This window comes from Apis laboriosa, unplaced genomic scaffold (assembly GCF_014066325.1).
Source record: "Apis laboriosa isolate Shangri-la unplaced genomic scaffold, ASM1406632v1 scaffold5_cov152, whole genome shotgun sequence".
Lineage (NCBI taxonomy): Eukaryota > Metazoa > Arthropoda > Insecta > Hymenoptera > Apidae > Apis > Apis laboriosa.
In genome coordinates, this window is record NW_025223857.1 from 783,862 (window position 1) to 796,022 (window position 12,161).

At 36.1% G+C, this 12,161-nt stretch overlaps 1 protein-coding gene across 1 annotated transcript; it reads left to right on the forward strand.

The window, feature by feature from the left end:
* Positions 1-582: 582 nt before the first annotated feature.
* LOC122717876 (tubulin-specific chaperone cofactor E-like protein) lies at positions 583-12,124 on the forward strand. The gene is made up of 6 exons (XM_043942365.1): positions 583-857; positions 6,990-8,024; positions 8,540-8,709; positions 9,027-9,135; positions 9,399-9,503; positions 9,763-12,124. Exons 2-6 carry the CDS (start codon positions 7,002-7,004, stop codon positions 9,913-9,915), a joined length of 1,560 nt encoding a protein of 519 aa, XP_043798300.1. The 5' UTR covers positions 583-857; positions 6,990-7,001; the 3' UTR covers positions 9,916-12,124.
* The last annotated feature ends 37 nt before the right edge of the window (positions 12,125-12,161 follow it).

A 12,161-nucleotide genomic window follows, 5' to 3' on the forward strand; every position in this document is an offset into this window, starting at 1 on the left:
TTATTCCTTCATTGAATTTTATTCCAAATTTAGATATATCGTATATTTCGTATAATGAAATAAAGAATTTTTATAGTGTTTTCATGATTTGATGGTAAGTTTTATATCATAATTATATATATTATATTTCTACATTATCGATATATTATAAATTCGCGTTTTACAATTAATTCATGTAAAATTCTTTTTCCATTGCTTTAATTAATGCATTTTTTCCTTTTATTAAAATTCTTAATCTTTATTATTCAATTGAAAATACATTTTTATACGGAATGATAATAAGAACAATTAAATTGCACTACATATAATTATGATTAATATTACAATTATTAATAATAAACATAATTTTATATTAAAAATTTTATTTAAATTAATTATATCTATTAAATATTTTTAATTTAATATTTTATTTTAATTTTACAATGTAATATATCGCAATACGATACTGTCTGCAATGCTATGTTCCAATTGGTTAAACATGTAAAACCACGTGATGCTTGCGGAGAAACGCGCTTGCGTAGTATCGTGAGCGTTGTGCGGGAAGAGTGGATCAAGCTCCCGCCACCTCTACCTCTCGTAACTAGTAGTGTGGCTCAGCTGTTTCTGTTTACTAAACAAAGGAGCCAGAAATCAGTTCAACGGTGGACGGCGAGCGGGGCACGTTCGTGTGTCCGTTAGCGACACCACTTCTTTTTCTAACCCTTTTAGACCAACCAACAAACCGATCTCGCTTCATGATCGCAGGCAAAAATCGCGAGTGCTTCTAACCAGGATATTTCTCGAGCCTCGTCGATTGTTAACCACCAGATACCGGAGCGATATCGGAGGTCCAAAGCACGCAGTGAGACGAGGAAACAGTGAGTACTACTTGTATTATCTCTTATAAAATAAAAAATAATAGTGTGTCTGTCATTCAGTGGCAAGATGATCCTTGACCCGATTCTTTCGTGATATTCTTGTACAACGTCTTCATTCCGTTCTCATTCATTCTTTCCAAACTTGTGCTCGATCGATCCACCTAGCATCCAATGTGAAACAAACTTTTTTCTTTCTTTTATATCACTAGAGATTCTAGCAAATTTTATGATTGAAATTCGAACATAAAACTCTAATTATAAGATTTGAAATATCTTGAATATGTTGTGAGACACAATTATTTGACATGTGAAGATATGATTCGGACATGAAAACTAAAAAATATGTAATGATTATTTGTTTTAAGATAATTCGTTTTCTTCGAAGATTCTGAAGATGATTAGATTACGATGTAATCACTTAATGGATGACATTTTACTGCGCGTTGTATATCTTACATAATCATTATCAGCTGTATGCGCGCGTCAATCTATGTTTCTAAACGCTTTTGACAGCTATTACTATTATATTTTCATTATAGTCGTCATTTTTTTGAACTATTTTTTTAGTTACTTTTCTTACTACTATTGTTCTAAATTTAACTTTTGAAATTTGTTAAGGTTTTCATGATACTTTAGGAAGTTGACTGATTTATCGACAGTAGCAAAGGTTCATTGGTCGTAAATTATAGATGTCGTTTAGAAATATATAATTCGCAAATATGAATAAACAGATTTAAGTTGAAAGAAATAAATTAAAAATTTGATAAATGAGATTTTATTAATTTTTTGAAGTATATATTTTCAACATTAAAATTGGATGATAATAGAGCGTGAAAGAAACTTAAATAGAGAGGCACTAATTGTGAGAATTGCGTCGTTCCTTGTCTTCTAACCTCAAGGACAATGCAATTGAAAGGAACAGTACTTTAACACGTTTGTTCAGATATAAAGAAACGCGAAATATATGCATATTAAATAACAACAATAATTTCATTTTTTGCAATTAATTTTTTGACCTCTAATTCAATTTGATGATTCTTAATCATCTCTAAAAAACAAAAATATTTAAAATGGTTAAAAACTTTCTATTGTTATTTTATGAGATCGATTAAATGAATCATGATAAATTGATGATAGCATATCTTATCATTCTTATCATTTCCATTTATTAATTCAATAAAAATATAATTCAAGAATCTCGGTATAGAGTAATTCTACTGGCTATTTTATGTACATTGTATGTTTATAGAAGACGTAGATTATGTAAACGAAGACCAAATCGACTCCACAAATATCACTCACTTCTATAACGTTTACGATTGTAATATATGCATTTCAATGCTGAAAATAGTCTCATAAATAAATGATTAGAAAGCAACGTGCTTAGTTATATTTTATTTATTAAGCTTTTAAACAATCAATTTTTTAATCTATTCTTAACTGCTATGAGAAGTGCTCATAGCAGAGTTATATATACTGTACATATATGAAGAAGAATATTCCTTTTATATTTAACATACTTCAAAATAGGAAGTAATTAGTGTGCTCATTCACGTTAATATAAACGTTAGAAATGATTTTGTTTCATCATCGTTTCTTATCATTGATGAATGTTCTAAAATAATATTTGCTATATTTTTTTCATTACGAAGAAAGTGATTTCTCCAAATAGATGAATAATCATTTTTTCCTTTTTTCCATTAGGATTTATCTGGTAAAATATATTTTGTGCGTAAAATTGATTTTTAAAATAGATTTCACAGAAAAATAAAAATAAAAAAAGCAATTATAAAAGAAATAGAGTTTCAGGGAAAGTAAGATTCCGCGTATCACAGAAACGATCGATCGATGTGAAATGATTCGACTATAGAAATAAAGAGAGGCTGCTGGTGTGTTCATATTAAATCGTTGATCCGTATCGTACTAGCGACCAGCATTACTGAACCGTCGCCGACAGTTCCGAAGGGAGAGGCCCTAGTACCAATGAATACGCGCACATATTCCTATATACATATAATAAACGATGTTCAATGTATCTCTTGTCGGTTTTCACACACATGTCAATAATTGCCGTGCATCGATGCGAGACGTGCTCTTAAAAGCCGAGAAATGAACAAAGAATAGGTACATTGCGCGCGCAGAGTTTCCCAATCTCGTCACCCATTATCGTGTCACGTTTCCAACCTGTTAGAGTCATCTGAAAAACATTTATGAATCTACACGATATTTTTTTTCTATTTCATTTACTATTTTAAAAAGAATGAAAAAGATTTTCGTTATTATTTTTCTAATTAATTAATTAAATAATTTGAGTTATTAATATTATAGTTAATTATTTGATTAATAAAAAAAAACGCACACGAAATAAATGTAACGGAATAGAGAAAAAGGTTAGGAAATATGTATTCTCTTATATCGTGTGTGGACGTTAGAGAGATAGATTTACTACGCGTGTATCGTAAATATGCCTATGTAGAGGTATCGTTGTAAATGCGTGGTTGATATATCTATACACGTGCATAATGCTCGAGCGTGAGCAGAACGAACGGCAACCTTGGGCAACCGAGTAATATTCCAAGAGGCGGGAGAGCATTTGCGCAGTATATACAAGCCACCAGCGAACTTTCGTCGATATTTCCTTTTATCAGTTTCCCGTTAATCTTCGAAAAAAGAATACATCTCGATTAGCGATTTTTTCGATAGTTGCTTGAATCGAACAGAACACAATCTTTTCTCTTCATTACGATAAAAAGTTGTAGGTATATTCTATTTAAAAATTTTTACTTCGCCTTCGCCATTAGAAAGTGACGTTTATCAGTTTTTATTATTCCCTACTACTTTAAACGAAGATAATTATAAGAAAATTATGGTAGAAATGTTTCTTTGGATTCGAGAAAACCTTTTTTAGATTTTTCTGCTTCGTGTCTCGTAATAACTTTCTAATTGTAAATTTTTAAATCACACGAGAGAAACGATAATTATTGAAACGTATATGTCAATAATTCCGTAACAATATGAGAATATAATTAAAAACAACCATTTTACGTAATGATTCGATCATCCTTGAAATATCGATATATCTCGAAACTAATCGCTCGCTGTAAGACACGCACGAAACAGCTTTCCGACTGACCCAGTACTCGGCAGCTTCTGCTTGACATTTCGTAACCGTCATTGGTAGCTTATATTTAGCTGTGCATTACCACGTGCGGAGCAAGATATAAATTCGTCTAATATCGTTGAACTACCACCAGAACATTGAAGAATCATCAGCTGTTCAAGCCACTTGCACGCTAACTTGATTTTAACCTGTTAACTCTTCAAATATCTTACAATATACAATTCAAATTATATTTTTTTAATTCAAAATAGATTTGTAGTTTTCGTATTTGCCACATCAAAAGAACATGTTAATTATAAAATTTTAGAATAAAAAATTTCAAATATCGCGAAGCTATTATTCTTGTCTGGTTTTACGATTTTTCAGTTAAATTAGTTTCCGCAATGAACAATCGTTGCGGTTGGTAATATTAATTTTATGAGTGCGAATAGTTGGTAAGTAAAATCATCGGTAAAAGAGAAAGTCGCATTTAGCATTGTTACCCTGCTCCGATGTTAAACTAGTTAACAAACCATAATTGCAACCATATATGATGCAATACAATGCATTGTATAACTTGGTTCATACGTTATCTATTCTAATTCGAAGGCAATATATGAATATTATTAGTAAGATTTTAATAGAAATAATAATAAATAAAATACACTTTTTTAAAAATTTTCTTAACAGTTCGATATGTAATATTTTCAGATTTCATTTGGACAAATGAATCGGTCTTTATCTATGCCCCCAAACTTTCTACTCCAAAAGGAATCACCGTGAAGTAACTTCCGTGTTCCCAAAACTATCCAGTGACTATCCATCGACCTGTTGTTCCAATTCCAGTACCAGAAATGGCAACTCAAATCCTAATTCCCATAATTCGCTTTTAATATTCGCTCGAACGCTTTAAAACCATTGACTCGATATCAAGATACTGGAAACTTATAAATTTAACGGTAAACTTTTTAATTTTAATTTTAATTCTAAATAATCTAAATTTTCATGTAACATTTTTGATCGATTTAAAAAAAAAAAAAAAAGATCGACGTCCAATTATAGATGCGATATATTGCAGAAATAAGTACTTGAAAGAACCTCTGCTCGCTGCTCTCTGCGTCAATTAACCCTCGCAACGTAACGCAACTAAAATATCCTATCGACGTGAACCGAAGATATAAAATCAGCCTCGAGTATCCTCAACTGCTTTGCCTCTTGTTATTTATATCACTCTCTACGTAATACCGCTGGATTAATTGCCATTATATCCAGCACGCACTGTCCCATTCACGTCGAGCTATCAAATCAAGCCAATCTGCAAGAGGAATCGGTTAACACACTTTGGCGTTCGAGAGGTGTTTAAAAGTGATCGAATCGGTTTGAAAACGGTTCGAGCACTTTGCTAGTAAATCCGTCTATAGCGCGCTACAACGGTGCATCGAGCTGCTTCTAGTGGGCTTCTCGTCGGCCAGACCCGTCCGGAGAAAGTTAATTTCGCATGGCCGTTGAACCGATATCGCGATTACGTAGGGGAAGCCGGGGACTATAATGCAACAACGACTATTATGCCGGTCCACTGCTGTGCGTCGAGCGGATCGCGCGGACCTTTGTCTCTCCATCGCTCTGTCCACCGATTTTCCACGGGGATGAAACTGTTGCGTCCCTCTTGCTGCAACCTATACGTATATGTAGACGGGAGAAGATCGTTAGTTTTTCTCGTCGAGTCTTGCCGCGTGCAACGTAACAAGATAAATTCGCCGTTAGAAAGGCGATCTGGGCGACATATATGTACACAGAGACGAATCAATGGTTAAAAAGTTTCGTGTAAATGGAAACGACACGAGTTGGCCTGCCTCCAACCTCGAGCCTCGTGGACGCGTTTTTTCTTTCGGCCGACGGCTGGCACGTCGGATCTCCGCCAAATTGACGTAACGTTTCCCCTCCCCCCTCTTTCCTCTCCCCTCCCCTCCCCTCCCCCTCCCCTCCCCGCCGTCGCGATATTCCGTAATCGTCCTCGTCGCAGTTCGTTGCACCCGTACTCGTACTTTTAGTTTTTCTTTCTCTACTCGAATTTTTTTTCGAGTAGAAACTGCCGCATTCCGCTCCTAGTTCCTCTTTGTCCTCGTTATCTTCTATCCTTTCATCCCGTGACGTGACATCAACGCCAGAAGAATATTGAATTATATATATATATATATATATATAGGTGATGGTTCAAAGAGAAACGTCAATTCGAATAATTTATAAGAGCGATATAATTTTAACGCGTTCGGTGAAAGTCGAACGCGTTCAATCCGACTATTCGTTCCGTTGTGAAACGATAGTTTCTTCAAACGTTCGGCGCATGCGTGTAAAGCGTACACTATGAAATAATCTTTTAGCTTTATTTTCCTTGTACCTTTCGAACTATCGATGTTTCTGCATACGTCGATTCGCATTTTTGCACTCGAGAGATTCGACGGAAGGAGAATTATCTTTGGAACGATCTTTTGTCGAAAAAGGTGGGAATAAAAGGAGAATCGCGTGGGTGAAGCTGGTCGTTCGTCGTTTTCCAGCAACAACAAGGGAACCAGTACCGGTTTTCCTATGCGCAAAAAGACAATATACACGACCTTAACGGATATGGTCAGACCAGATATCCCGACGTTTCGACCTCGAGGATCCGTTCGATCCACGGGTTTTTTCCTTGTCTCAACTGCTCTTGTCCTCCCTCTCTTCCTTTTTCTCGTTCTTCCTTTTCCGGATAACAAAAGCCGTCTCGTGCATCTCGCGAAACTTTTCTTTGTTTCTCTTCTCTCTCGGAGAGCATTCGGTATATATTTTTACCGATCAACGAATATTAATTAAAATTAGAATATTAAAATAAAATTAGAATTAAAATTAAAATATTAGAAACGATGATGTAGAATTTTTAAAGAACGACGAATTAAAGAAAATATAAAAGAATTAGTATTAACACGTATGTCTTTTTTTTTTTATAATAATAACAATTATAAGGAAGGACAATTATTTAAACTAGTGATCGGTTTCAGAATGCAGTAAACATGCCGTCATTGTTAGAAGCGCTGGAGCTGAAGTACGGCAGTTCAACGACCGACTGTTCCCTCACGGACGAGGAGACCGAGTCGAGCTCGCCGAAGGCCGCCCTCTCGGTCAGCATCTTCATCCCGAAGAAATCGCCCCGGCACACCGTGCCGGCGTTGCTCGTGCTGCAGGACTGCGACATCGAGTCGGCCGGGAACGACGCGGAGAAACTCAGCAAGAAATGCAGGAACGTGGAGGAGCTCGACCTCGCTCAAAACAAACTGTCCCAATGGACCGAGGTGTTCGGTATTCTTCAACACATGCCCAAGATCAAATTCGTGAATCTTAGCTTCAACTGTCTGGCCGAGGTTCTCGAGATCAAGCACGGGAGCTACGACATGTTGAAGAATCTCGTGTTGAACGGAACCAGGGTGACCTGGTCCACGGTCCAGGGATTGATCCGTCTTCTTCGTAATCTGGAGGAGCTTCATCTTTCGTTGAACGAGTACAAGACGGTCGACCTGGACTATCAATTACCCGAGAATAAGAACGTGTCCGTGAAAAAGCTCCATTTCACCGGGAACCCCGTCGAGGTGTGGAACGAAATTTCGAAACTTGGCTACGTATTCCCCAATCTCGAGAGCCTTGTGTTAGCCGAGTGCCCGATAAGGTCGTTGGCTCTCGTTGACAATAGAAACTCGAACGAGGAGCCGTGCTCGAAGAAGGGGGCGGAGAATCTGAGCGAGGACAACGAGAATATGAACAATCTGGGGGGGGAGGAGGAGGAGGAGGAGGAGGAGGGCACATCGATGGTGGACGAGAAGGGGAACAGGATATTCAGCGAGGGAAAATTGAATTACGACAGATCAGAGTCGGAATCGGAATCGAGCGGCACGACTATCAGGTCGTCTCACGATCCTTTCAGAAAGCTAAGGTTTCTGAACGTGAACGGCACCCTGTTGTCCACGTGGGATGACGTAGAGCGGCTTGCCAGGTTTCCAGCGCTTAAATCATTGAGGATTCAGGGCTGCCCCCTTTTCGAGGTAAATGTTCGCTCGTTGAAAATTTGAAATAATATAGCATCTCCTAGCATCGAAATCGATCGGTTAAAATAACCGAGCGGAGGAGAAAATAGAAATGGAAGACGCTAAGAAGTGAGCTAAGATGATAAAAATCGTAGGACAGCTTTCTATCTAGTACGCGCCACTGTGTACTATTACTAGAATTAACACATTGGCAGGAAATCAAGCGGATCAGTTTACTTGTTGTTCCATCTCTCAGAAAATAAATTTTAACGTCCCGTTAAAATAATTCTTTGAAATGAAAATTAACAGGTAAGAGATACATTAATAAATCGATCGAAGGTAATTCAAATTAAAAGAAAAAAAAAAAAGAATCGTAAATAGTATATAGTATATCTAATATATATATCTAATATATAAATAAATATAGTATATCTAATATATACTATAATATATAATATAATTATTACGTGGTAATTTCGATGGACGGGATGGCGAAGAAAAGAAGGGATTAAAATTTAATTGGCCAATTTCAGAGTCCTCGAGAGTACACCGAGCACGAGAGGCGGCAACTGTTAATCGCCAGACTTCCGAATGTCGAGACATTGAACGGCGGCGGTGTGATATCCTCCCAGGAGCGCGAGGATGCCGAAAGGGCCTTCATTCGATATTATATGGACAAACCTGAAGCGGACAGGCCGGAAAGGTCGAAGTTGTTTTGGTCACGATCTTTGTTTGCGCTTTGTTTACATTCTCGTTACCCGCTTCTCCATTTTCTACTCTCCCCTCCCACCATATACGTATCATATTTCCCCTAGCTTTGTCGTCGTTCGAATGTCGTTAATGATCCGCCTTGCGAGTTCAGTTCTTCCCGTTTCCATTTCGGTCCCTGCTTCGATCGTTTCTATTCTAGTACACGAACTGGCTACCCATAAAGTTATTCTAGTTTCACGGTCATAGTCATCCACAGCCAGTGGAACAAACGTCTTTTTTCTTGACCCTGTTGTCCATCATTGTTTTCAGGTACTCCGAGCTGGTGGCTATTCACGGAAAGCTGGATCCTCTGGTACACGTCGATCTGACACCCGAGAAGAGGGTCAAGGTCACATTCACTTACGGAGACTTAGTCGAGGTAAATTTACCATTCGAATTTAATTAACGTCCGTTTAATTAAATTCAAAGATTATTGGCTGTCCGTGATTATACATATATATATATATATATATATATGAGAAAGAGGGGAGGGGAGGGAAGGGGAGGGGACAGGTTTTTCAATTCACGTTTCGAAGAAGTTCGAAGCGAGCTCGAGTTGAAAGAGAGATGTGGTTTTTTTTCTTTCTTTTTTTTTTTTATATCGATCATTGGAATTGGTGTAAATATGAATGGTGCTTGTAGGTTCGATCCATAGACGTGTACAGAACGGTTTTCGAGTTGAAAACCAAACTGGAGACGATGGTGAAAATTCCAGCGAATAGAATGAGACTTTTTTACGTGGATCAGGTTAGTCCATTTTGCCAACTTATCTTCTTATCACGTTCCTTTTTTTTATGCCTTGCAGAACGTTTGGTTTCTTGAGAGACCTCATAAAAAGCACGAAATCGCGATATAAGAATCTTCTACCCCCTTCCCTTGCATCATTCCTGCATCATTAAATTCCTATATAAATAGTAACGATTTAGAGGTAAATTAAAATTTGCGATGTGAATCCCTCCTCCCCCTCGTGGGATTTGTCTTGATTCTTGAAAAATCTGTTTTATAGGTTATGAAGGCGCAATACGGACCGGAGGAGATGCTGTACCCTAACAAGCAGTTGTATCGGTACAATATACGAAACGGCGACGAAATCATTATCGACAGCAAGTTGAATCGTTTTGTATCGACGTCGTCGACCACGTCTTCCATTCGTTCATGAAGAAGGTTCTCAAGCGAATCATCGGACGATACGAAACATACCTGACAGTTGTTGGGATCCTGCTGACCTCCAGTGAAAAGTGAATGAGATATCGAGATTTCGATCAATTATACGTGGAGAGACTCGGAATTTTTTTATATATGTTACACACACGCCGAATAATTGTTCTAGAAAATATACTTATCGATTCTTCAGGGTTGAAAAAGAGTTGATAATGATACGATTAAAAGGCGAGTTTGTGCGTGAAAAATGGCTGCGAGAGAAAGTTTAAAGTTAAAATTTTTACAATACTTGGATGAATTAGAACGTGTTTTTAGAAAGGGAAATTAAATTTTCATGTACAGGCAGGTATATTCGTATATGCAAACGTTTTTAATGAAACGATTTTAGTGAATGCGTTTGTAAAAAAAAATATTACGACTCTCTTTGAAGCTTCATGTTAATCGTTAGCGTAGATTGCAGTCAAATCTATCAAGATAGAAATATAAATTATCCACTTAGTTAAATAGTATCCAATTTATCGATTGTTTTTCGAATAGTTAGAAGAAAAATATTGCTAAGAAATGAGAAAGTTCATACGCTGGCCATATTATACAAAAAAAAGAAAACCTTGAAATTTGGATATGAAATAGGAAAAAATCAAAGTAAAAAAAAAAAAAAAAAAAGAAAAAGGAAAAAAAAAAGAAAAAAATGTAGAGCTAAATATCGCAAGCGTATCGATTAAAAATGGAAGAATACATTGACCAGTAGTGATATTTTTAATTCCGCAGCCAAATGTATTTCGTGTTAGAAAACTGTTATCTAGTAAATTGTTAAATTCAATTTATTAAGATTTTGTAATGGTAGGAGATTCATTGAAGATCAAGATTGAATTAGCTTCGTGAATGACATTTGAAACGTAAGATAATTCATATACTTCGGAACAATGTGACAAGTATGATAAAAATGTGTATGCCGAAGAGAATTATTTTTATAAATCGTAATTGGGTACGAGAAAGACACAAAAAAAGAGGAATCACGGGCAATGATAAAAAGAAGCATATATATACATATTGTATATATATATATATATACAATTTTCTCTTCTCGGTCCCAACGACTAAAGTTTCGTTCTGGCCGATGTAAAAAATTCTTATTTTCCTGTTTGAACAACAACTTCAAAGCGCGATATATGTTTTTACACAGGCCATAAAAAAATTAATGAAATGTAATAGTCGATAATTATTTTTACAACTTTATGTTCATTGTTTAGTATAAAGATGCAAACATTGATGCTTTTTTAGAAAAAGGAAAAAAAAAGGGATAAAGATATAACGATATAATTCACGATATAATTTCATGCATTTTTTGATGTGTACTTAAGCTTGTCAGTTATCGATGCGCGATAACTATGAATTTAAGCGCAATTAATATGTTTCTATACTTTTAACAGATAATTTATGATTTTCCTTCAGTGTACTTTCTATTGTATGGAATTCATAAATTGTACAAAAGAAAGTGAAAGAATGAGAATCATTAGCGAGCGTGTTACAAGACACTAGGAAGAAAACAACGATATTGCGTGTTATGGCTTATTCCGCTTGCAAGGGAGAAACCTTGAAGAGTCGCTTAGTGCCTGCCATTTATTAGCATTAACTCGAATATTTCTAACAACACTGCCCTTGTAAATATCATAAATTTATACATACGAAGCAACTTCGTCGACTCTTCATGGTAGTGTCTTGACCAGCCAGTGTTTCACTGTGATCGAGTCGTAGTATTGGAATACTTTATAGTTCTAAGAACATTAAACGAGATATAAGGAAGAAAATATTTCAATACGTATGACGTAAAAGTTATTTAAAAAAAAAAAAAAAGAAAAAAGAAAAAGAAAAAGAAAGATCAGCACTGCGCGATTAATGAAGAGTCGGTCGACACTTCTCCGAAAGATCAAATGCGGTATCGTGTCCGTTTTTCATTGGATCTCAGGGTCATTGATGAATTATACGTATCGTGTCAAGTCGTTTGATGGATGTATACGGCAAGTAATCATGAAAAAAACGAAGGGTATAAACGCAATAACCCTGAGTCCTCACGCCCCCTATATTGTGTCTAGTCTCGGAAAAGGAAACTGCATTGTTCTCATTTTATATGATACGATCCTTTTTTGTGCTGGCGCAAATGTGTACGTACTAACGAAATAAAATCTTTATATGAGACGATCTCCCTATTTCCCTGTTATCGATCATCGATAATAAATTAAGAAT

Excerpts from the sequence above, each read along its gene's own strand:
- LOC122717876 (XM_043942365.1), top strand. The coding sequence starts at position 7,002 with ATGCCGTCATTGTTAGAAGCGCTGGAGCTGAAGTACGGCAGTTCAACG. Across the intron at positions 8,025-8,539 it reads AGGGCTGCCCCCTTTTCGAG|AGTCCTCGAGAGTACACCGA; the intron begins GTAAATGTTCGC and ends GGCCAATTTCAG. Across the intron at positions 9,136-9,398 it reads CTTACGGAGACTTAGTCGAG|GTTCGATCCATAGACGTGTA; the intron begins GTAAATTTACCA and ends TGGTGCTTGTAG.